The 27,604-nt window shown below is 40.8% G+C and overlaps 1 protein-coding gene across 1 annotated transcript in view; it reads left to right on the forward strand.

Moving 5' to 3' along the window:
- The first annotated feature begins 984 nt into the window (after positions 1 to 984).
- Positions 985 to 27,604, forward strand: part of emilin1a (elastin microfibril interfacer 1a) — a 35,409-nt gene continuing 8,789 nt past the window's right edge. The window contains exons 1-6 of the mRNA XM_079645936.1: positions 985 to 1,336; positions 18,619 to 18,735; positions 23,293 to 23,489; positions 24,046 to 24,145; positions 26,062 to 26,170; positions 26,252 to 26,428. Of these exons, the coding sequence (XP_079502062.1) occupies positions 1,221 to 1,336; positions 18,619 to 18,735; positions 23,293 to 23,489; positions 24,046 to 24,145; positions 26,062 to 26,170; positions 26,252 to 26,428 (816 nt within the window). The 5' untranslated portion in view covers positions 985 to 1,220. The remainder of the gene's footprint in view (positions 1,337 to 18,618; positions 18,736 to 23,292; positions 23,490 to 24,045; positions 24,146 to 26,061; positions 26,171 to 26,251; positions 26,429 to 27,604) is intronic.

The following is a 27,604-nucleotide window of genomic DNA, read 5'->3' on the forward strand; positions in this document are numbered from 1 at the left end:
TCGGCCTGTAGGGAGGGACGGCCCTGATGACCGGTATCTTTTGTGTGCTAATGTTTGCTGACATTAGATAGATATTGATCTGGAACGGACATAACTGAGCCACTTCACTGACTTTTCGGCTCCTTTTTTCTTCTACTATCTCATCCCAGTTACCCAAGGTTGATGTGTTTGAAGCCTCCAAATAAGGGAATAAGGAATATTACATTTGACGTTTTCGATATTTAGAATCAAATTATTTGGATTTTCCCGGGAAATCTTTTTTTATGACATTTCCTTCATTATAAAAGAGAATAAAAAAAAAAGGTAAAAAAAAAAAGAATATTTATGTAAACATTAGAAGTTGAAATAAGAATGTGCAATAAAAAGATAAATTAAATTATATGAAATACATACATTTGTATAAACATAAGAGGTTGAAGAAACAATTTGCAATAAAAAGATAAAACAAACATAATTAAATGTCTTATTAAAGATAAAATAAAACACAATATTTATATAAACACAAGTTAGAATGTGAAATAAAAATGATAAAATAAGTTGAGTAAAGATATTTGCAGTGGTGTTTTAGTATTATAAAAATGCTGAATGGCACAGTTTAAATGGGCTTTGCTAAGTGCCAGAATACCCTAAATTGCTCAGAAACTTTAACATAAATGTTTCTACAATTCCATAAAAACTGGAAAAACTTGTTTTAGTAGGCATGATGGGACAATAAGCAGAGTGTTCCCATGATGGACACTTTTCATCAAGAGCTCCACCTTTTTCAGAAGTTAAAATAGGGTACTGTTAAGTCCTCTTAAGTCTCCTTGTTTTCTTTGGACTTGTTGCAAAATGTCTTTGGCAAATGACCTTACGGTGCCAGTGAAGCTGCTGAATGGAACTGAAATAGAGGGAGGGAGAAAGATTCAAATACGCATACGGGGGGAGATGCTGGGGGGGGGGCGGGGGATCGAGAGAGAGCGGGCATGACTGCTGTTGGAGCTCTGACAAGAAACTTTCCTGTTGTTGCTCCCCTCTCTGCAGAGCAGTCAGACTCCTCTCTTCGGCGCAGACAGTTTACCATGTCAAATGTACTTGCCTGGACTCTATGCGGGAGTTTTAAAGTCATGGCTCTCCATCTCCATTTACACACGGCGCGTCACTGAAGATACTACGCACTTACAGTGAGACTTTTCCAGGATACGTTTAGGAATAAATTGACATTCCTTTGCGTTTATGCCATGAGGATGGAGACGGTTCTGTTCTACCTGCTTGCCTTCACATTGGCCCGGGTTAGCAGTCTTGGATATTCGGAATCCAGCGTTCAGACGGGGCAGAGAGCGGCCAGCAGACACAGGTAGGATCAACATGAAGGGAATCACACGTGTGTGCATGTGTGTGGTTAGTTGTCTTTGCACTGGAAACACCCCGAAGGCTGCAGTTCAAAACCTTCATTGGAAACGTGTTTGTTTAAGATTATGATATTTCGGTGAGGTTCCCCTTAACTGTGGTAGGTTCTTCTAGTGAAACACGCTGACTTATAGGGGTCCTTAGGGGCTTCAAGTGGGACCTTGCTAACAAAAAGTGAAATATTTAAGGGCTGAAAATGATTGTAGATTGACAAATCAGGTAGTGGAATATAGTAATAAAGAGCCAAGACAATGAGAGAAAAATATAACGTATCTGATCAAAATAAGGTTAGATAAGTACGGAAGACTATTAGTGACAAAAAAATCTTAAAAATCTTTAAAAGAAAATAATAATAATAATAATTTTCAAATATTTAAAAAGAAAAACCCAGCACTAACCAAACACTCATTATAGGACAAAATGTGACAAAATCATCTCAATATTCAGGAAAATGTCCTTTGGGAATATCATTTTCTGAGAACATAGTGTGAAAATATGGTCCCTTGCAGAAGTGCACATGCTGTACATTTTTATTTTCAGAGGAAACATATTATCGGTGATTAGGCCTCTTACACTAGGGGGCCCTCCTTGAATGGGAGGTGATGGGTGGGTTGGGGTTGTGTGATGATGCAAGGGGGGCCCCAGAGCTGGACATGGTTTATAGATGTTTACTGTTTCAGGGACCCAAGTGAAAAGTTTTCAGGGGGAACCAGAGTATCTTGAAGCGCCCCCAGCTTCTTTTTGGAGGGGAATTCATCATGTTGGCAAACAGCAAGTTGCAGTCAAGTGATGGTGAATGGGCTCTACAGGGAGTGACAAATTGAGGGGAAACTGAACTGTTGACTGAATTAATCCAGAAAGTGTACATCTTGGAATTCTAAATTCAGATGAAGGACTCCCAAAATGCCCATTTTGCTGTTCTTTATGAGACAGTAACAATATCATTACGTTTTTAGAGACAGTTGATTGACTGTCGCTTGTAAATCACTGATGACTGTTGGGGTCCCTGCACATAAAGCTGTTACTACTGTCAGTGAGCCAACTCACGTATGTTTTTATTGTGCTGTTGCTGCCCCATAGTGTGTTATTAGCATGTAATTGAGCTTCTGCCTGAGGGCCCCATATGTGCACGACCCCTTCACCTCTGTGGACTATGTATGTGTGAGACTTGTTTTAGTTTTTATAATTGAATGAATACAGTAGTTTTGCCAAATTAAATGGCTGAATATGTAGCTGTGTGTAAATGAATAAAAGGCTGAACGAGTGAATGACAGAGTCCATCTCTCACATGTGGTATGTGTCTGCCTGCATGCCTCCATGTGTTTGTACTTGTGTGTGTGTGTGTGTGTGTGTGTGTGTGTGTGTGTGTGTGAGAGAGAGAGAGAGTGTGAGAGAGAGAGAGAGTGTGTGTGTGTGTGTGTGTGTGTGTGTGTGTGTGTGTGTGTGTGTGTGTGTGTGTGTGTGTGTGTGTGTGTGTGTGTGTGTGTGTGTGTGTGTGTGTGTGTGTGTGTGTGTGGTGTGTGCAAGGCAAGCCAGGCTTCTGGGAGTTGAGCTGCTGCAAAATTAGCTTCTATCAAGATTTTCTCTACATCATAGCAAAGTGTACTGCTGCTGCAGTGGCACAACACACGGCAAAAGATTCAGAAAAATAGAGAAATAATTGATGGAGTAAACGGAAAAATAATTGATAAAAAGTCAAGAGGATGATAGGTGAACAAAGGGGAAAATAACATAATCGGATTGAGAGAAGGTCAGATAAGTAGGGAAGACTAACAGTGCCAGGTATATGAGAATAAATAATACTTGGCAATCAAGATGAAAAGTTGAGAATGAAGTTCAATGTTAATACAAAAGTTATAATACCATTTTGAGAATTGGGAATAACGTTTAATATATACAAATAAATCAAACACAGGATATTCTTTAAGATCGACCTTTTTCTTGTATTTTGAATTTACTCACAAAATTTGAAATATAAATCTTCCTCCTCTTGTTTTTGTCCCTAATACCTGGCCCTAAAAGAATTATGTTGATAAGAACATTTAAAGATAAACAACAGGCCTGATAAGAGAAAAGAGTCAAAGAAACGGGAGAAGAGGGAGAACCCGAGCAGTCGTGACAGGAGAGGATGAAAGGGTGAGAAAAGGCAGGGAGGAGCATAACCACAGGAGAAAAGACAGAGTGACAGTTGAAGAGAAGACTTGGTTTAGGTCCTTAAATACCTTTCCCCTAGCTGAAACCAGTAGCCTATGAAGGAGTCAGCATGGCGGGCCTGTGACGTACGCACACTCATACAAACCACACACACACAAAGTGACGCATCGGGGGGAAGAATGCACTGGCCTGTGGCGATGCGGTTTGCCCCTCTGACATCTGTTTGAACCCCATTGATCTGTTTTGACAGATGTGTGAAGTATTCCATATGTGATAAAGGCGGTTGAATAAACTGAATACATCCAGCAGGGGTCTGATGTGGAGCTCAGGAGGACCCTGAGCTGTGCGACACATCTTCTGCCAAACTGTCAGCAGTGCACACCAGCTGCAGACACTGACAGAGGAGTGATGTGTTTGAGGGCTGGATGCTTGGGGACTGCTAATATGTTTAGGCCTGTGTACAGTTTAAAGGACAATACATAACTTTTAGCTGACACTTTTATCTAAAGCATATTACAATAAGTGCATAAACCATAAACATACAAACTCGGAACAACAGAAAAAATGCAGGTATATTTGCTTCGAATGAGCCAAGCCCTTCTAAGTGAAGGTGCCTTAGTTTCAAATGGGATAAATTATTGAAGTGTTTTTCCTTTTTAAGTGTGTGTTGGGCTTAATGCTCAAAGTACAAGTGAAACAGGTGGGTTTTACAATTAATTTTCAAAGGAAGATCCTGCTGTCCTGATAACAACGGAGAGCACTTTCCACCATTTTGGAACCAGGATAGAAAAAATTAGGAAGGACCGGATTCCTTCAAAGCACATTATGCCAGTACCAGTGGCGGCCAATACAGTAGATTACTACTGGAGAGTATTCTTCTTCATCATCTTTCTGTCTTCTATCCATTTCCCCCCATGTTTTTCTTTACATTGGCATTGGGGTGCTCTATGCAGGGTCCATTTGCACATACTCTTATTCTCTCACTGGAGTTCTGTTGTTTTAGGTAGGTTGTTTTTAGGGCATTCTGCTTTGTGGATTGTAACAAGAAAAACAGGAGAACCAATGAGCCACAATTCGAGCTATGGCTTAGCTCCATGAACGATAAATGCTACACATAAACTTTTTCTAAGAAGTGGACGTAGGTACCTTTTAGTAACCCTTTGGACTACCGGTTTGTAGCCTTGGGTTTGACACTTTTGATTACGCCATGTTGTTTTTGGCCATCACCTTCATGTTCTTTTACAACCAGAAGTAACAACGACAGGGTGGATCTATAGCCAGTAAAATCGAACTTCGAAGAAAATTTTTTAGGCAACCAACATCTTACCTTTCATAACCCACTGAGTCACTGCAAAAAATATATCAAAGTGTTATTTAAAGGATCAAAGGGATAAAATACATCGCATTTTCCATTCATCATCAATGTTGTTCCACTTGTTTTAAAGAACAATTTCATAACTTTGGCAGTGGGACCATCCAAAGGTTACGTGAAAGTACTATGGCTTTCACGGAGGTCTTTGCTTTTCCAGTACTATTGTACTGGCGTGCATTTTTGTTATTCAATCGTCTTCAGGTTTCATCAACATCAAGTTTAAGTCTTCCAAAGTTAAATAACAAGAGTTTCTTTCTTCTTCTGCTGCCCTTTGGCTTCAATATTTGAGAAACACAAGCAATATCAATAAAAAAAGAAAAGGGATAACAGTTTCGGATTGGGCAGTTACCGCAGTAGACCAGGGTCCTTATGAAGCCATCATCGTACGTCTCTCACTTTTCTTCACTTTTCTTCACTTCTGGTGCCTTCTGTTATTGATTTCTCTACATACAGTTTGAATAATAGCACTGAGTTCATGTCTCTTCAGTTGTTGAAAGGAATTTGGTGAGATACAGGAGGTCATAAGAAAATAACTCCTGGAATACATTAAGCCTCAGTAATTCTTGTACTCTAATGGTGATCGACTATCCCATGAGAATGCCATATGGTATGGCAATCTGGGCACACAGAGAGAATAATTGTTGGTAATTATAAGCTTCCTTTAATAATTGCCCTTGAGCAAGATATTCTACCCCCAGTGGAGCAGCAGTTCTTAGAATACTCTTAAGTAATTGCAATTGTGGAAAAAGCCTTATACATGTTCAACGATGAACACTGATACGGTTAAAAGGCTTGGTCACTACAATTGGGAGAGCTCTCTAAATTGCGACAGAGTGTCTCCATGCAATTAGGCCGTAACCGGATTGTCCTCTTCTTGACTGAAGCTCGGAAAGGATCCAAATTCACTCCATCTGTATACGTTTCTGCTAATTAGGGCAGAAAAGAAATCTCATTATAAATGGTAATGTGAATGTGGGAAAGGGGATCCTTTCCAGCCACAGCCATTGTAGTTTAATGACCATAGTTTCCAGCATGTATTTCATTGGAGTGAGCTTTCTTTGTCTTGTTGAGATTAACCTAAAGAAATCCATATATTTGGATCCATCCCAATACTCAGCCCATCCAACCACACAAGAACTGTTTATAAGCCTCCTCACAGCTTAAAGACTATATGTAATAACAAGGCACTGAACTGACTGTTTGTGTACTGCAGAGCAGCTAATAAAGCTTTACCTGCATGAATATTCTGTGTTATTTTGGGCATGTGCAATAAGAAGGCTTTGAGAGGACTTATGTCTCGAATGCACATGCCTCCATAAAAGGTGAAGTGAACCACAGAAAAAAAACCTGCAGCCCTCGGAGCGCTGACGTATCTGAGCAATAATGCTAAAGCAAATGGCAGTATCATGGACATTCTCTGTATATCTTTGTGACCGCAAGGCTAAACAATCAGAGAGAAGTTTACACAGTCACCGTGTCCCTTGATGCTGGGTCTAAAGGATATATGGTGTGTGTGTGGAGTAAAACTTAAATTGAAGACAGAGCAGAAGGACTGGAGGATGAGTAAGTCTCCTGTTCTGTCGGCTCGCGACCACTCAAGCGTGAGTGAGTGCACTCGAGTGTGTACAGTATGTTGTCGTGTGTGACAGCCAGTGTGCTTTGCGCTGTGTGTACAGGGGTATACCTTTACAAGGACATTGGAGGGGTGCTTGACCTTTGGGCCACAGTTCAAACAGTGAGCCCCGCCCCTTTCCATCCACTCATTCAGGACGCTGTCAAAGCCTTCCCTTGAAGCTAAATGAAAGATCCCTCAACAATAGGCGCCGCCAAGTGATTTCTTTGTTTAAGTAGTAAAACCTTAGCTCCCCTTTTTCTTTCTTACATTCCTTTTTCCTCCCACTTACTCTCCATGTCACTTTTGTCAATGATTATTCCCCTTTTTACCCACAATGCTCCTCTGCAGGACTAATGCAGAGATACTTTTGAGTAAAATGAACCTGGTATGTGTGGGTTGACCTGTCAGACCGCAGCTTCCTGCTTTAGCTGTGAAGTGTCTGTCTGCATTTTTTACAAGGCAATGACATTTATTGGGAAATAAAGTGATGCTTAGACATGTGTAAGAGTTCCACTCACGCTGAGTTATGGCTCAATAAATAACAATAAGACGTGTACAATGGACGTTTCACTGCTAGGTGCCTGCAGAGCGATAATGAAAACGCTGTTTGTGTGTTTTTTGTCTGCAGGAAAAGGATAAAGTGTATTTGTGTTAAAGGTCCCATGACATGCTTTTCTGGTTATTACCCGTCCCCTTGTGTGTTATGTAGCTTTTTCTGCATGTGAACGGTCTGCAGAGTCACAAACCCTCAAAGTATACCCTGTAGGGAGTAAAACTCTAACACACAAAAGACCTGTCTATGCTGCCCCAGAACGCCTCGTTGGAGATCTGTCTTTTTCCATTTTTTCTTCCTGAGTATGGTGACGTAACCATGCCCAGGTCCAAATGGACCAATCCGTGGAGCTTCTCACACACACACACACTCACTCAGCCTTATATTTTCTCAGCCGCGGCTCTGTGGATCTCCACTCACAGTTCGCCACACACTCACGTGTGTGTGCTCAGGCTGAGTTCCGCGGTGTCTCGCTGTCTCGCAGACCCCACGCAGCAACCAGGAAACGACACCAGAAATACAGCTCACACTGTCCGCTCCTCGATCCTCAATGGGTGGGGCAGCGAGTCCCGCAACATCCCGGCAGCACGGCACCCAGACCCCACGAAGCATTCTCATCTGTTTGTCATTACTGGTGTCATTTTCTGGTTGCTAACAAACGCCATTGTAACACTTAATCACTGATGTTAAGCAGTAACGGTGGTGGACTCATCAGAACAGAGTGGGCGAGCTGACCAATCAGAGCACAGTGGGCTCATAGGGAGGGGGGGGGGGGGGGCTGCAGGAGCTCCAACAAGCCGTTTAGGACAGAGAGTGAATACACATACTATACAGAGATGCTGTATGAGAAACCAATGTGATTTTGGTACATTGAACAATGTAAATCTATTCTAGTAGACCTCAACAATGGAATTATGATCAGTAGAAATGGCCATGACATGGGACCTTAAATAACATGCGTGCAATTTTTTACAGGCTTGTTTCCTGTGCTTGTTAATGTATCCATCTTGGTATGCATTACGAATGTGTGAAGACACATATAGCTCCTGATATGCTTATCCTAAGTCAATTTCAGAATACTGTTGTGTTAACAATGATGAAACATGCCCTGAGGGATCCCTCAGCTCTCTGTCCTTGGTCCCCTCCTCTTCTCTCTGTACACAAACCCGCTCGGATCAGTCATTAGCCCTCATGGTTATTCATACCACTGCTACGCTGACGACACCCAATTAATTCTGTCTTTTCCCCGCTCAGAGACCCAGGTCGTCGCATCTCTGCTTGTCTGTCAGTGGATTTCTGCTCACCACCTCAAGCTCAACCTTGAGAAGACTGAACTGCTTTTCCTTCTGGGAAAAGATTGTCCCAATCTTGACCTAACAATCAACATCGGCCCCTCTGTTGTTTCCCCGACTCAGACTGTAAGGACTCTGGGTGTGACCCCAGATAACAAACTGTCCTTCACTGCAAACATCGCTGCTACAACCCGCTGCTGCAGATACACGCTTTAAAACATCAGGAGGATACGTCCCAAGCTGACCCAGAAAGCGACGCAACTTCTGGTCCAGGCTCTCGTCATCTCACACCTAGACTACTGAAACTCCCTCCTGGCTGGTCTACCTGCATGTGCCACCCGACCTCTGCAACTCATCCAGAATGCAGCGGCTCGTCTGGTCTTCAACCTTCCTAAATGTTCCCACACCACGCCGCTCCTCCGCTCCCTTCACTGGCTTCCAGTAACTGCTAGAATCCACTTCAAGACACTGGTACTTGCGTACCATGCTGCGAATGGATCTGGCCCTTCCTACATCCAGGACATGGTTAAACTGTACACCCCAGCATGTGCACTCCGCCTCTGCATCAGCCAAACAGCTCGCTGCACCCGCATTGTGAGGGGGACCCAAGTTCCCATCAGCAAAAACACGTGGGTTTGCTATCCTGGCTCCAAAATGGTGGAAAGAGCTCCCCATTGACATCAGGACAGCAGAAAGCTTGCACATCTTCCGGGGGGGACTGAAAACTCATCTCTTTCGACTCCACTTCGAGCGATAGAATTACTAACAAAGAACTGCTAACAGAGCACTTATATACTAATAAAGGACTGGCTTATCTATAGCCAGTTGAGTAGCACTTGAAATGTTTGGCTCTATGAAACCTGATGTACTTATATGATTCTGTTTTCTTCAAGTTTGTATCTTCTTGGTCGAATGCACTTATTGTCAGTCACTTTGGATAAAAGCGTAAGCTAAATGCAATGTAACAACATTTTCCCGTTTTATTTCCCCTTAAATCTGCCATATTTATTGTCAATGATGGATCACATGGTCTATTGTGCAAGAAATTGGTCTTTTGTTATGAAACTCAGACTTGTCACTTGACTAGTCTCGATTTTAGCGCCTTTCAGCTCATTGTTTTGGTTTTACGACCCGTGACTTTACCGTTTTGGCTTTACTACTATGGTTCACTTTCACCGCACTCCTTTTTTATGATGTTTCCAGACGGAGCAGCATTGTGGCTCCAAAAACACATTGTGCACTACTTGCTCACGACAAACGGCACACAGACAAAGTTATTGACCAGCTGGTGAAAGTGGAACATTTACAGCTAAAGAGCCAGCTAGTTACCCCAGAAGTTAGTTATATTTATCCGTTGGTTGAGTGAATTAACAACTGCCATATCAATTAAAAATATAATATTTAGTTAGCATTGTGTTTTCAGCTTGTTATCACTACCCCTTTGTGGCCAAACAAATCAGTCAATACAGGTTTAGAAGTTCACTGTGGGATATTTTCGGAATATTGCACAAAGTAAGAACGTTTTTTTTAAATCTGTATCACATGCTTGGCGCTAGTTTGTACAAACACAAGCCCAAAGTAATGGCAAACACATTACTGCTGATGGTTTAACATTCTCTCCCTTCAGATGTGGATTTTCCAAACCAACCACTTAGGCATCATCTTTGAAGTCTCTCCACTTGTAAAAGTGAAACATGGTGTTAGACAAAACTAGACAAAAAATGTTGGTTTACCAACACAGAAGGTGTTGAGGATGAGGATTAGCTGGTTGAGTATTATGCCTCTTCTAGTTAACAACAGCTAATTTATTACTGATAATGTAGTGGTAGAATTTATTTTTATTTTTATTGTACTATTCATGTTGTTACCGCAGCAGTACTTGGAGCGGCCAAAAAGGCAGAAGAAAAGACTGCATCACAGCAATAATTCATGACTCATCATATCGAAAATAGTCTTTATTTTTTTGGGCTAATACCAAATCCTATTATAACAAAAAACGTTTCCATATTGGGTTTGCTTATGAGGATTACTGCTCAAAATATTACTTGAACGATATAACATTGGAAGTAGTTTGCTTGCACACCCAAATAATAAAGTAAAACATTGATAATCTCCAAAAAACATTATTTAGTTATTGAGTTACTAAGGTTTAAATACAACTTTTAAGTTCTTAATCTACATAAAGTCATACACTCTAGTTAAAAAAATTGTTTGTAACTGCTGCTGTCTGATAACAAAATCTACAACATATTGTAGCAACAAACATTCAAAAGTATTTGCAGGGACTGGACTGTTTATGTGCAGCTGTTTGTTCTGTGGTGCTGATGGGAAAGGAAACAGGGAGATTAGCTGCTGAATATGCCATTGAACACACACACACACACACACACACACACACACACACACACACACACACACACACACACACACACACACACACACACACACACACACACACACACACACACACACACACACACACACACACACACACACACACACACACACACACACAATTGAACACAATACTAGGCTGTTTAATTATGTTGGCATTAGCTAGCAAAGTAACAGTGAAGTTAGCCTCATACACTTTTTATGTTTGTATATATGTGTGTGTCTTACTGCTTTTGAGAGTGTCCTTAGGTCCCTTGTGAGTGCATGAATGCGTGTGCTTGTCTGTTTAATGTCTTGTGTGTTCTTGTAATTGTGTTTTACACTTCTGGAAGAGATGCCAAGTCCAGTTAGTGGACTTTCATCTGAGCGATTTCTCCGCGGCCATTTGGATTATTGGGACTTTATAGGATTACTGTTTGGAATGCTTAACTTCACTCTGGTTACAGGCACAGAGAGAGAATGAGAGACAGAGAGGGAGAAAGGCCAATGGGTTTGGAGCTTTAATGTTGTTTTGAATTTGTCACCAATACGACATACAACTTGCAAGCAGGCAGACATTAACAAATTCACTGTATGCTTTTTTGTGAAGGGCGTACGCCTATGCATAAACACATAAACGCACACACACACACACACACACACACACACACACACACACACACACACACACACACACACACACACACACACACACACACACACACTTTCACTTCTGCTACACTAACACTTAGTCATCCTCTGATAAATATAAAGGCTCCTCTTATGTTCTGGAGTTAGAAGACCATGATGGAACGATGGAAAATGAACCACCAGTGAGGGCGGTGTGTGGGTGCTAGGAAGCTGCACAGACGGAGGGAGTTGTGTGTCTGCATTTGTGATGTGCCAACCGACTCTTTTCACATAATTGGTTCCTTTGAGTTGGAACATGTAAAGGAATCCACTTTTTCGACTTTAAGGTTTCATACTTCTTTGCAAAATATGGGGTCGGTTTCTCCTGCAATGCTCCATGCCTCTTTTATACGTGCACGTTTGCAGCTATTGCAAACAGCCCCACAAAACCCCTCTCTATTTATAAGCACATATTTATAATTATTAGATTCAGCATACCCTGTTTTGTAGGCAGGCTATGTTCAATTAATACGATGTTACAGAATTTTCACTGACCCTAACCCTATAAATAACTGAGTTCCCAGTTCACCCGTTTTGGAGACTTCCAGCTGTGTTGTTTTGGAGACATGTAGCCACTTTCGCAGTAACGTTAAGTTTCCACCGAATCAACTTGTTTAAGTAACAGCTCGTCAGCAGTGTGTCTGCCCTAGGTAGCTTTAATCTGTTCGGTTTCCATTTGTGTATTACAAGCTGATTAACGAATAAGGGTTAAGCCATAGATGTATAAAGAGGGGGTTAAGCCTCGAAGTTAGCAACAAGCCTGGCTCAGGCTCACTTCAGTTAGGATGACCTTTAATAGACTAGCTATTTTCCTTTTAGTGACAAGCCTATTTTTCCCTTTCTTTTTTTTTGTGTTACCCAATAGCAGTGTTTGGTCAACATTTTGTTGTCGGTTAATTGTTAAAATCCCACACAAATACTATACTGGAAAAACTATAAAAGTGCTGTTTAATTGTTGGTTTTGTATGGGGGTGGCACCAGCTCAGTCTGTAGGGACTTGAGAACCAAAGGGTTGCCAGTTCAAGTCCCGATCAGACCAAAAATGCAGAGTGTGGACTGTTAACTGGAGAGGTGCAGGTTCACCTCTTCTAAGGTGTCATTGAGCAAGGCACCGAACCCCTAACTGTTCCCTTCCTCCGGAAAACCTGGCAGCCTGCTTGCTTTGGCATCTCTCCAGACCAAAAATGCATGTGTGTTTGTGTGCATTCAGACATAAAGTAATGTATAGGTCCTGTGCATGTGTGTAACGACTTTGTATACTGTATATTTAACAGAAACCAGCTTATCTTACCTTGGGGATTAATAAAGGATCTTCTCTTCTTTAAACTTTGTGAGCAATAAAATAAAAAACATTTTATTTTTAGCTTCTCCCCAATTAGACTCAAAGCTCATGAACACCAAAATGATAAGAACGACTTCCAAAACTCTTGAAATGGGACCTTCTGAGTTGCACGTGAATGCACCATTATCCAGCCGTTTCTCTTGACCCGAGTGCGATTCAATTGGCCCTTATTCATTCATTCTGTGCTGTTGCTGCAGCTGCCTTGACTTGAGTCCCTCATTAACGTCCTTAATAAAGACATTCATTGGTTGTCCCCCTTCCTCTATTTTGAGCAACTTCACCAGTGTAGAAGGCAGCGGGAGTCATACCTTATGGTAACAGCTTGGATAAGTAAGGGTTAAGGAGCACACAGAAAATTGTTGTTCAAAAAGATGTGTTCGTGCACTCTTGCCCAACTCTTCTCTCTGTGCATATGTGCGTGTATGTGTCCACATCTGTGTCTGCTCAGTAGTGAACAAAGAGAGATAGTTAGGTTTATTTATGTAAAACGCAGGGCCTGTTCTCCATCAGCGCAGATAGGGTGTGAACGCTGCCAACTTTATGCTTTATCTCTGCTCTCTGTGACCCTTTGAGTCTGTAAGACAGGATAATAGATTGGCAGAATGGCCCGCTGAATCACAGTGACACAAACAACACAGTGGAACTACAGGAGGAGAGACAGAGCTGCTGTCGTATGTTGTCTATCCCTTCTGTATTGGCCCAACTCCTGAGGGAGATACTTTGCATCCAACATACACAGTGCAGTATTACAAACCGTAGATAACCCATGCTATAATGAAATAACAATCACTGTGAGGGGAAAGACAGCTGTGTCTGTTCGAGCAGACGCTAGCAGTTTTCTGATGTAGGATGGCAGAGTTTTGCTCTGAGTCATCAGCGCTCCAAGCTCTGATAGAATCATTACTGTAACTACAACGTAACAAACCACAGAACAGAGAAATACAATTCAATACCATGTGGATCACAGTGAAGAACCGCAGATCTTTGGAAAAGGAGTTCCAAAACGCTTTGGTTTTAGCCAAATGACATTCCCTTATGCTCCACTTTGGGTTTAATCCAGGCTGAACTGAATCCCCCTGGAAATAAGCATTGATTCATAATCAGCTCAAAGCAACATGAAAATACAAAATCAGCAAAACTTATAGGGATAAGCAGTTTTTCATAAAGCGGGGGCTCATTACACACATTACTGGCTTACAAAGACATTAAGGGAACCAAAATTGCAAACTTTTTGAATTGAACCTTTATGGTATAGGCTTTTAAATCCCATTTTGAACATAGACATTTTTTGCAGTAGTAGACTATACAAATAAACTTGACTTGAGTGTAAGAAGTATAGACCAACTGATTTTTGAGAGTGATACAGATATGGATATTGATTTATCTGATGTTGTTTTAGATGTTGTTTAACATTGCCCGTCTCCGCCCATCACTCTCCTCCTCTGCTGCTGAAACCCTGATTCATGCATTCATCACTTCACGACTCGACTACTGCAATAGCATCCTCTATGGCATACCATCCAACCTCCTCAATAAACTCCAACATATCCAGAACTCTGCTGCCCGCCTCCTCACCCACACCCGCTCCCGAGACCACATCACTCCCATTCTCCAGAACCTCCACTGGCTCCCCGTCCGTCAAAGAATCCACTTCAAAGTCCTCCTCATTACTTACAAAGCCCTCAACAACCAGGCTCCCCCCTACCTCACAGACCTGCTGCACCACCACACCCCTTCCCGCTGCCTCCGCTCATCAGAAGCCAACCTCCTATCCATCCCCACCCGCACCAATCACGGGACCTGGGGGGACAGAGCCTTCTCCGTCGCTGCCCCCTCCCTCTGGAACTCACTCCCGCAACCCATCAGAGACTGCACCAACCTCACCACCTTCAAAAAACTCACAAAACTCACCTCTTCAATCTGGCTTTTCATGTGTGATTGTTTTTGTATTATTTGACTTTAACTTTAACTATATATTTATTTGTTGTTCCTTTCTTCTCTTTTCTTTTCTCTTTTCTATTATCTGTAAAGCGTCTTTGAGCACCTGTAAAAGCGCTAACAAATTAAATCTATTATTATTATTAGATGGAACTATGTTCAATATATCTACTTTGTGACATTCTACATTTGAACCTACCTTGGGAGACAGATCATTTTGGTTGATTGGTCTCATCTGAAATCTGTTTGACAAACAAAGCCCTCATAACTCTGATAATCATTGTATTCAAGAGGCAGTCAAATTGACAATACATTAGCAAATACTTTAAAAACCAAACTATCTTTATAGCTAAACTACAACTATGAGTTAGGGCGGTTGTTGGTTAAAACACAAAGCCTGAGTAGGCGGCTAATATTCTAAAAAAAATCATCTTACTACAGATGCCGCCCCTTGTTTGTGTATTATACCCAATTAAATTATCCTTTGTAATCAAATTTTCCAATAAAAAAGTACTCTTGATTTGAGCCCATAATTTATATCAACATAAGCATCTAGGCTTTGAAGAGACATTTCAGTCCGTACGGTTGCACGTCCACACTAAGCCTCATTCACTGTTTACCAGCGGTGCTTGTGGTGTACTCAGGTCGATCCAACATGCAAAGTGATGCCATGTGGTTCCATGACAACCTACCATTTGAATGTTCCTCGTTATTGTTGCAAAAAGCCTTTACAGTAGAGTTGGTTAACTTATCGTGTTAACTTTCCCACGTACAGTAGCAACAGGAACAAGAGGTCATTAGGTACATGGGAGGATCAGAACATGATAAACTCTTTCTGTCAGTCAGAAAAGCTGTGGAATGAAGGGAGGATCACAGTCTCTGGGGATCAGGGGAGAGGCGTAGTCACACAGAGGGCGAGAAGGAGAAAAAACACGAGTTGAAGGGGTGAGAAAGTGGGAGATGATAAACAGAGATGGACAAGAAAAGACACAGGTAGAGGGATAAGAAATGAATGAGATGGAAAGAGTGAGAAAGACGGCCTAAAAAGGAAAATGAGTTACAAAAAGGGAGACATAGAGGCAGAAAGAAAAACTGACAGATGTAAAGACAGAAAGAAAGACAGGCTTGAAGACAGACCGAGTTAGAAAAGCTGCTGATTGACATTCCAGCATAAAAGGAACTCCTTGTACGCTCCAACTTTTATCTGTAAATCCTTCATGGCCCTGCCTCAGATGATTCTGAGAGTGACACTAATTGGACATAATAACCACCGGGGAAATAGCAGTGGATGGGAATTCTGGGTAATATGAAAATGATGATAGAAAGCGACTGAAGGATGGCTGTGTCTTAAATATATCTGCTGTTGTTATTAAGAGAGGTCAAGGGGGTTCAAAGGCATGGGGACAAATTGAAGCAAGGGCGGGAGCGTGTGGGAGTTTGTGTGTTTCTCATAATTATGTCCCTTTGAGTTTGACATAGAAACATATAGAAATGTTTACGATAATGTTTGTTGAATCTTGGCAGTATCCACTACACAGGCGATATTTTTAAATGTGTTTTTGGGCAACAGGCAGCACGAATAGGATTGAGTTTAAACATGACTTCATCTTAAGCTGCTATGATCGATGTATTTTTTTTATTAACAATGGCTCAACTGTAATATAAATTGTTGCACATTGTAGTGATTAACCCACTGCTATTTCAGGCACAGAAGGCCGTTGTTTTTCCGTAAAAACCCATTGTACGTCACAGGACAGACAAAGCTGGTAACTGGTGGACATGGTGGAGCATTTGGCAGCTCTGAGCTTGATATTTCCCTCAGGAGTTAGTGGAGAGGGAAAAAGTACTTAAAAGGGAATGAATATTCCACTTACATTAGCTAAATTGTAGAAAACAAGGCTCCAAATAAATGCTATTGTTTCTCTTTGTGTGCTGGATGTGTAAAACATTTTTGTGTTAGCTATATCATCCTTGGTGGCCACCAAATCAATGATGATTCCTACATTTCTTGCAGCAAAAGAGTTTTAAAAAGAAAGGTTTGCCAACAATCTAAAATACATATTTTTCCCCTAACACCTAACCCTAATGCTATACATCGATCCATAGACTTGGATTGTGTTACTAAAATATGCCGGAAAGAATATTTAAAAAACTTACCAATAATGTGCCTTTCCAGAAATCACGATCCATTCACTTAAGATATTCAACAGTTGTATGTCTATGGTTTATTCTAGGAACTACTTTCTTTCTACCAAACTACACCCAAGCCTTTTTCCGATTAGTTAATCCACGTTTGGTTCTATATGAATTGAAATGGCATGTGTAGTTTGGTTAGAAGATAAATAGGTCCTACATGAAACTCCTCTCAACAAGATCTGTAGATTATCTTGATTTACTGGGATGGACTTTACTGTTGAATTTTTCAAATGTTTTTCTTGGAGGCTTTCAGAACCACAAACTGAGTTTGCATTGGAGAGAAAGCAGATCTCTTTCTCAGATATCTCTAACACTTATACCAAAACAATCTAGATTGATAAATAGCAGTAGTGGTAAAAAATATAAATTAGGGGTGCACCGAATGGGAAATTCTTGGCTGAAACCGATACCGAAAATAGGAAACAGTTGGCCGAAAACCGAATGCCGAAAGGCCGAAAATGATTAATAGAAATATATATATATATATATATATATATATATATATTGTAGACTTTTTTTACCAATGTTGTTCAGCGACCTGATTATGGAAAAATACATGATTATGGCCAAACTTAACTTAACTTAACTTAACTTAAATAATAATCACTATTATGGGTCCATAAAACATTTATTCAGCACTTTTGAATGCATACAGTACATTAATTCCAAGTCAAGTGCATTTTCTTTTCTCTGTAGGATAACTACAACAAAGCGCATTCAGAACAAAGCCAAGGTGCTTTAAAACTGCATAAACATCTAGGCCAGTAGGCCTACAACAAAATAGTGTAAATAAAGACTAACAGCCAGGCCTTCAACAACAACAAATGCACCTATACATTTGGTAACCTAACATGTTGTTGTGATGACGTAATCAAAACGCGGCGACAAGCACGGCGCGCGACCATGCTCGCGGCTGGCTCAGAGCCAACATGTCTGCCGCTTGGAGATATTTAAAGATATCAGAGAGAGGCGCGGATTGCGATTTGTAAAACGTGTTCAGCTGACATTTCTCGAGGGGGTGTAACTGCAAAGACTTTCACCACTTCGGGATTACTCCACCACTTGAAATCAAAACACCCGGACAAATATGCGGAGTATGATCAACGTAACCCTGTTCTCTGACATTCGCCGAAAGGGCCTTTTTAACCATTTTCGGCCGATAATTTTCGGGGGCCGAATATTCGGTGCATCCCTAGTATAAATACATATCTTCAATTTGGGGTGTGGATTGGGGTTATTATCTTAAATACAACTGATTCATTATAATGTTGTTGGTGGCTCAACACAGCCACTTTTAGCTCCATGTTAGGGTTTCCCAGCTGTGTGGAATGAGTGTTAACGATAGTTTTTCACATGAACATGCAGTGTGTGTGTCCTTTTGTGGGTTTGTTGATGTGGAGTTGGGCAGGCATACAATGGCAGCCATTGTTGAACTCGTGCAGTTATCATGAACTGATCCGACATCTGCACCAGTGGACCATTTCTCTTGAATGTTGTACAGAATAATAATCAGTCTGGGGTTTGAGATATTGATCTGGAAACTCACAGTGGAGTCAAACAAATGACTAGATTTTTGATTATTATTACGGAGTGTGTGTAAAAAGGGCTGCTATGTTTGAGTCAACGCCTGACTCTGAACTTACAGTAAACTGCCAGTCATCACAAAGTTATTCATTTGTAATTTCCTTTCCCCTTCTTTCATAGGAACTGGTGTGCTTATGTGGTGACACGCACTGTCAGCTGTGTGATGGAGGATGGGGTCGAGACGTACATAAAACCAGACTATCAACGCTGTACCTGGGGCCAATGTCCTCGAGTTGCGTAAGTATCTAAAACCTCTATCCATTGTACTTCACATCTTCTCTGAATCTTCCTCAGTTCTGTTCCTGGAATCTAATCTGTATTCAACCTTTCTCCTCCAACTTCCTGACCTTATGTTCCAAAGGTTGTATCCTCTATCTATCCATCTTCTCCTAATTTCCTGTCTATGGACACTGAATTCACAAAGCTCTTCATTTTCTCAGGGGAGTCTGGTCAGGAAGGTGTCTGGGTGTAGTTATAGGTGTAGACAGAAACAGGCTTCAGCTCTTTTCTCATATTAACAGATCATGTCTGCAGTGTTAGGCAGCACATTGTCTGGAGTTTCCCTTTCACACAATAGAAGAATTTCCGTGTCAGAAGCTTTCTCACTTACTGGAAACAGTCTGCTTTAGGCAGGAAGTAGTGCCTTGGTGGAGTTTTCAGGAGGTGAGATATGAAACGGATGTACTACTGTCACTAAGCCAGTCTGTCATTTGGCCTTAAACACCTGAGTCTCTGGATATTAATTGAACTTGACCGATAATTTCGCCATTGGCAGAAAAGTGGCGAATTTCATAGCGTTGCCAGTTATATCTGTTGGCCTTTTGCTGGTAAATTACCCTACTTCTTTACCTTAAAGTGGGCCTATCATGCTATATTTGAAACATATATTGTAGGGCTATACCTATACAAAACATGTCTGTGAAGTTCTTTTTTCAAAATACCAAACAGATCACCCATTGTAGGCATGCCTCATATTGCTCAAACCCCTCTTTTGATGCCCTGTTAGGGAAACGCAGATCTTGGGTCCTTAGCTTGAAAAAAATAAGTAAGAGGAGGCGGAGCTAATGCCTGATCAGAATTCTACCGGAGATAAAGTTAAAGTCTGCTGTGATAAAACGCCTTCCTGTTTAAACCACGTCAAGGATTATTTCTGAAATAGTATGGAGCTCAAATGCTTTTTCTCTTGCAGGTTTATCACAAGGTGAGTTCCTTTTTGTATTTCCTGCTTTTTAAACACATGTGCTCTTCAGTACAGGTTAGCTCTGAGTTTTAGCGAAGCTTGCTAATGTAAACAAAGACGTCCAAAACACGTCAGGCATTCTGTGGGTCCGCCGACGTCAGTTCGGATGGACACGTCAGTTCGGATGGGAATCTGTATCCACTCGTTGTACACCCATTTTTAAAAGATTTGGGTACGGATGAAAAGAGAGAGGGTTTTATTTTCTGACGCTGTGTGACTTCCCCGACGCCGCAGGGACACATATGTATGTATAAAAGACATCACAAAGTGCATTTTGCATGATAGTTCCCCTTTAAGATAGGGATGTCCCGATCACCTTTTTTTGCTCCCGATCCGATTCCGATCATTTGATTTTGACAATTTGCCAATACCGATTTTTCCCGATCTGATCTTTATGCAATGCATTCAGAGAAAAAAAAGAAAAAAAGTACTCAAATTGTCCCTTAGGGTTATTTTTTTTAATTTAAATTGGATATTCTATCCAACATGGATATAGCTTCTTTTTTTCACAGCAGCATTGGATCAGTTCAGTTGTGCAGCATTGGATCAAAACAAAATAAAGCTTATCAGTACTCGTTAGCTTACTGCTACAATTAGACACTGCGCCCTGCCCACTCTGTTGCAGTGGCGTTTTCTCCTGGAGGCCAAGGGAAGCCAGGCTAGCCCCTGTTTTTTCGGATTGTAGTTATAATTTTAATAAATAAATAAAAACACTTTGTTTAGTTTCGGAAATTCTTTGTTGTGTGTTGCTGCCGGCCCGTCTCTCCCCCATTCTCATTGAGTATTTTTCAAAGACTGAAACAGCGCCCCTCTACATGTTATGGTGAAACAGTAGATTGCACTCTCTGTTGCGAGAGGAGGCCAGCCGAAATTTGCTTCTCTTGGTGAAAAAAAATGGAGGGATTGACCAATCAGATGAGGCTCACGTCATGCCCCTGCCAACCTGTGATTGGTCAGGGCCATGCCAAGGGAAGCCAGAGGCGGCTGGCTTCCCTCACAATCCAATCAAATCGCATCAACTTAGTGGTGCAGTGACGCGTCCCAAAAAGCGGAAAATATAGCAATGGGATTTCTCTCCATAGGATTTTGGAAAATAGCTCGAAAAAAGGTCAGTGGAAAACAAACCTGTTAGGTAAATGCACGTTTTGTTCAGTTGGATAATATCCACATGTCTACCCTACTTTTATAATTCTCGAATCATAAATCTAATCGATAGAAGATAGATAGCGTCACTGCACCACTCTCACCGCCGTTAGAAAGGAGCAAGCAACGGAAGCAAGTGCAATTATGGAGGGTGGAGATTTGGAGTATTTAATCAAAAATAATTGTACTAAACTTCCGCTGCAGCAGCAGCAACAAATACAATCTGATGACAGGCCAATGCCCAAACTGGAGCTGTGTACAGCGAGGAACAAAGGAGCGAATCGGACGTAAAACGTTAAAGGTCTCCTGATTTAGTTTGTGAATGAATGCTTATTAGAGTTTCGGCTGGAGAGTGCGTGCGGACCTGTCGGTTAAATAACAGGCGTGTGTAAGTGCTGCATCTGTATGATACAAATGTGTGTAAAATGATACCGGGCGCTGTAATCACTCATCTGGTTACGTTATTACATTGACCACCACACCCCCCCCACCCCAAAAGAAAGGACGTATTATTGGCTTCCCCTAATTTTTTCCCCACGCCACGCTACTGCTCTGTTGCCAGATTTGAGAGAAATAAGCAACCAGGTCTATGAAAACAAGCCCCAAAGAAGCAACCCATACATGATGTTGTGTAATTTGAAACTAAAACTAAGGCCTCAGGATGACTTTAAGACTTGAACATGGTCATTTTTGTTTTGTGAGATTGAATAAAAATAAATAAATAAAGTATTTAAAAAAAAAAAAAAAAAAGATCCCGATCCCCGATTTTTTCCTCCCGATTCCGATCTTTTGAAAATCCCGTGATCGGCTCCGATCCCCGATCACGTGATCGGATCGGGACATCTCTACTTTAAGATATTTTCCTACTGGTTTTTCTTGCTAGCCAAATGGAAATATCTCTGCTCACTTGCTCACCCTGAAGGCCCCAGACAATGAGCAGCTATTTTCACACATGGGTGAATAGGACTTTATACACTTATCATAGGCCAAGAACATTTGATGTCCGTTTCAAATTATTCCCATTGACATACTGTACAGTTCCTCCATGTAATGTTTAAATCATTTCAGGGTTACAGTGCGAGCATGAAAGGGGATATACTCAAAGCTCAGTGTTTGTGTGGTTAATCCCTAATAAGTCATACTGCTCTCAATCTCACACATTACTCTTGTGGAGCTTCTGTACGTCTGATGCAGACATTTGGAGCATATTTACTCTAGATGCGATGGAAGGATTTTCCATATGTTGATGTTATGCACAAATGCCTACATTAATCAAGCACTCGTGATGTTTTCCCTCTTTTGAAGTTTCACCATGTTGTCTGACCCTGGCCTGGCTGCCTGATCCCCATGCCTGCCAGGTGCCGCAGCCTAAACCTGGGCTATGCTAAGAATGAAGCCGACAGGAGTTCCAGGCACCACAGTCTAGTCTCCTACCCTGTAAAAACAATCTCTTCCTCTTTCTCCATCTTTCTTTCTTTCTTTTTATGACTCCTGTCTCAAGCCCCTCTTCCAGCCACCTCTCCAATCCCCGTTTTAGTTTTTCCTTTGAGAGTACGACGGATCCCTTTTCTCACGCTCTCAGATCAAAGAGCTGGAATATGAAAAGTTTACTATGGCGCAGAAAATGCTCTGCGATACCTACAGTGGGGTTGGCTAAAGGAGAGTAACCTGCTAAGCTTTCACAGTCCAGGCTTGTTAATGTTGCCATAAATCTTCAGTGAGACTTCCGAGCCATTCTGGTGTATTTATTGCATCGTTATTAACATAACTAACAGAGACTCTTAAGGCTAAGTGATCTTTTAATAATAAAAACTATCCAAATAATACTTTTTCATATGATTTGTCTTTGAGCAAGACATCAAGATTTAGTACTGGCTAAATGCAGTTGATTTCTTGTGGAAAAACGGACAAGAATAACATTCTGAAGTACAGAGTACTCTAAATCCCATCAATCATCAAGCGATGATTTGGAGCTTTTTCCCAGACATCCAAATACTCAGTACACATTAATATCAACAGTGTACAACATTGGTATTCAATAAAAGGTCCAGGGACTGTTTTGGGCCGTCCGCTTTGTTATCCTGCAAGTATCAGGATCACACAAAATATAAGGTATTAATGTCATGGTGAAAAGAAAGAGTCCCAGCTCAGGTCCCAGATAAGTCTAAGGTCCAAAGACACAAATCAACAAGAATAAGAGTTTCAGCCTTGGTAGCAGCTCTGTGAGGCTGTATTTAGAAACAATGGCCGCTTTCAGCCTAATGCTTACATCAGCCTTCTAAACAATGATTACAGGTTAATGTTAAGTATGTATAGTGTCATGTTTGTTTAGAGTGCTAGCTTGCTAATTTTTGCTAATTAGCACTGAATCCAGAGGAGATCTGCACCTGAAATGTCCATATCATTCTCAGGTACCGGACATACAGGAGGCCAAGGTATAAGGTAGCTTACAAGATGGTGACAGAAATGGAGTGGAAGTGTTGCCATGGTTACTCTGGGCAAGACTGCAGCGATGGGCCAAAGGGAACCACGGACACTCGGGTCAATGGAGGGCGACCCACCGTCACGACGACGGATTTCAACACAAGCGGCGGACAAAGAGGAGAAGGTAGGGTATAGTTCTATGTCATCAGGATGTACAGTATCTTGTCAGTCTTGAGCATGAATAAAAGAATGTCTTACTTTCAGAAATCTGATATGCAAAGTATTTTTATAAGAATAAATACATGCTACACTCTTAGAAATAAGGTGTAAAAAGGTTTTTTTAAGGGCTGAAGTTCCACCAAAAATCTTTGAAAAAAATGTTTTCAATGAATGTGGAAAAAGCATGGGTGTAAAACAGATCCTCCCGGCCCACGTACAAGACGGTTATAAGTGAAACCTTACGAAAAGGCTATATTTAGAGTCCTGTATATCACCTTTTTTCAGCTGAGACCCTCTTTGCTTCTGAATTTCTTCCAGTGTTGACAGCAAGGACAGAAACATAAATATACATATCATTTTAAATTACTAAAACGGTTCAGTGTTTACCAGGAAACGTATAGGCAGAAATAAGATTCCAAGCACCTTTAAACCTCTATGCACGTTAAAGGACCCCACGTTCTGCTTGTATTTAAAGACTTTACATTTTGTATTTTAAATTGGCTGTTATTCTTTGTCTCCAGGTGACAGTGGGAAGATCAGACAGCTGGAGGAAACAATCCGTGGTCTGTCCAAAGACCTCCACAACATGCAGACCGACCTCACTGGCATAAACCGGAAACTGTATGTGGATGTGTTTTCCAATACACCATGTTTCTTGTTCAATTGTATAGTAGAGTGTATTCACATGCAAGCCTAAATTGATTTACAGTCAGGAAACTTGGCTGGCTTTACACAGTTAAACTTTAGTTAGTTGTAACTAAGTTGTATTTGATTTGCATGGTGTAAAGCTCTCTGCAAAACACTTACATGGGGAACATACTGTATATCCTTTCATGTTTATAGTAATTTATTTCGGCAGTTCAGTTAAGTGAAAGAGGGTACTTTGTTTATTAATATATATATATATATATACAAAGTTGTGGGAAGAGTAGGAAGTAGGGATGTAACGATATACCGAATATCGCGGTATCGCGGTAAATACACTTCCCAATACCGTCGTGAGACTGACAAAATCTACCGCGATTTAATTTTTTTTTTTTTTTTTTAAATTTTTAAATTTTTTTAAACACTTTTTTTTTTTAGACCTTTATTTAACCAGGTAGTCCCATTGAGATCGTCGATCTCTTTTTCAAGAGAGACCTGTCCAACATGGCAGCAAGTAGGTTACAACATGAAAATAAAACAACAGATAACACAAAATGACATCGTATTTACAGGGCTACATTTACACACCTAGAGACATTGACAAGTACCAACCATATAGTTATATTTCGCCATGTCAATAAGCCTGGCGTTAGACTTTTTCGCTGTCCGTCATTTTGACAGACAGGATCGTAAAATATCCGTCATAATCCCTTATTACCTGTCGGGTCTGAACAGTTCACGATAGAGCATGCTCGTGAACTGTCAACAAGGGGAGGGGGGGGGGCGGGGGGGGCGGTGTTATGCCGTGTGTGCATGCACCTCGCGGGACGCGTACAGCGTGAAGCAAAACCTCCCAGACATGTATTGATCTGTACGGCAAAGTACGGTTTGGGAACTATATCATTTCCTTTTGGAGGGCATGCATAACACGGCATAACACCAGAGCCTCGCTGCGGGGAAACGTTGGCGCTGTTCCGAGTTTGTTCTAATCTGTCAAAATGACAGACTGCTTTCAGATTTTTCCGTCATTGTTAAATAAAATATTCGGTTAACGCGACCACTGGTGTCCCAGCAACATCAGTACCAAGCGAGAGAGTTGTTTCCAGAGCAGGGGATATTGTAAATGCCCAAACACCCCAGCTTATAAATACCTGGAAATGTGGACATTCTCATATTCCTAAAAACCTGTCTGATGATGCTGAGTGAGTGACTAGTGAGTTTGAGTTGAGTTTCTTGAAAAACTAAAGTGAAACTTGATTTATTTTATTGCAGGGTCTGATTATTAAATGTCCTTGTTTATTTGTGAGATGCAGTGGCATAAAGAAAATGCTTACTTTGTTGGGTAGTACCAGTAGGTACAAAAACACTGGTTTTCTTGTTCCAGTCTGTTACTGTCACTTTGTTTTTGACACTTTAAAATACTGCTATCCTACAAAAAGGCTGTAAAAATCAGATTTATTATGTAATAAAGAAACATTTTCCGAGTAAAAAAATGTTTTATTGAAAAAAAAAAATTATGATTTTTTTCCTTCCCTTTATTATTCAATATCGCGATAAATACCGTACCGTGGACTTGTTATCGCGATATTACCGTACCGTGAGTTTTTGGTATCGTTACATCCCTAGTAGGAAGATATAAATAGTGCATCCTTAACAAGAACTCAATAGGCTGCTATATAAATAAACAGTCATTGACTTAAACTGTTCACAAGAGGAATCAGCTACATTTAGACTTCATATAACTTTGCTGTATCGTTCCTGTGTCTATGACATTTTTCAATTCAGCAATGTGGCAATGAATTTTTCTTTTTTTCACTTTGATGTCGCATATAGTTATTTTATGACACATGTTAGCCACAACCTGAAGATATTTAAATGTTTCTTCTGTGTAGGACTGGTCTGAATGGGGCAATTGTCCCTTCTGATGCCGCTCAGCCACATATGAAGGAAACCATCAACAGCATCCAGACCAAACTGGACCATCTTTACAACAGGACACAGGTAAACAGCATCTACTACTTTTATTTTGACTTTTTTACAGTCTTTATGTGTTAATATCGATGTGTAAATTTGCTTGCTCAGGTCCATGATCAGACCCTGCTCAACATCAACAACCACCTGGTGAATGGAGGGGGTAATGAACTCGATGGAGCGGCCAAAGGCGGAGGAGGACCCGGGGGAAAGCAGATAAACACTCTGAAGGAGGAGATACTGACGGAGTTAGAGAGAAGGGTGTCTCTTTCCTGCTCTGACTGCCAGGTGAAGCCTAATATGTAAAAGTGATTTCAGGCACAAACATCCCAGCTAGCAGGGAACGTTCTCACAACTTTGGCTAACGTTATCTACAGGTTCTAATAATGTTTTAAAGAAAACGTTTTCATCTGATGTTCAAAGAACCTTTTTAGGATGTTTATTATTTCAAATAATGTTCCTATAGGTTTAAGGTTAACTAAGACATAACGTTTTAACTGCAACATTCAGAGGATGTTTTGAGGATGTTATTAAGGCCTGAGATGACAGAAAGTTTTTTATAAAACATTCCTTTAATGTTATGCTGATACATTTTAAGAATGTTTTTAGAGAACGTTATCCTAACTTTCAGAAGAACATTCTGGGAACCAAAAGAAAACCTCCCACTGAAAAAATTCCTAAAACAGTGAATGGTAACATTCTCAGAATGTTTTTAGAACCAAAAATGTTTAGCTGGGATTACTCTACTTTATTATAGCCATTTTGTTTGATTTCTAGTTGTAGTTTGGGTAGCTGTGAAATGTTCATGGTTTTTATTCTCTGTGGGCTTCTGCAAGTGATTTCTGCTGCCTAAAGCACTACAAAAAAATAGCAGCCACATTCGGGCAGCAGGCAGTAAAACGAGAAAAATATATTCCCTCGTAAACCGGTTTACCAACAAAAAATGAAACATAAGAACAGAACTGCAATAACAACACAATGGTCAAGCAGTGAAGAAGGATTTTAAAAGTGGTTTGGAAATAATAACAGGGCTTTGATTCATGATAAACAAACACTTTCTGTCTAATTTGAGGTTTCACTTGCCTTATGTTCAAGCACAATCCTGGACCCCTTGGCTGAAGCACATAAAAGGCCCCTCTCTGCTACCTACCACAGTTCCCCAACCCCCCGTTGTTTACAGTTGTTTTTCATCTTTTTTAATTTTGTCGATGTTAAGGGTTGAAAGCTGCACTTAATCTGCAGTGTTTGAATATTTCATATAGGAGATAAAGAGAGGCTGAACAAAGCCTTTCCCATTCTTCCTACCATGTCAGATCAGGGTTATACTTTTCTTATTATCTACAAACACATATATTTATTTAATTGAATTTCCTTTTAATTCAGTAAAGTTTTACTCTTGTCTCAGTGAACATTGTGCAGCTAAATGTACATAGGTAAAATCATTAAAAAAAATAAAAAAAATTG

Source organism: Notothenia rossii, assembly GCF_949606895.1.
Source record: "Notothenia rossii genome assembly, chromosome: 8".
Classification (NCBI taxonomy): domain Eukaryota; kingdom Metazoa; phylum Chordata; class Actinopteri; order Perciformes; family Nototheniidae; genus Notothenia; species Notothenia rossii.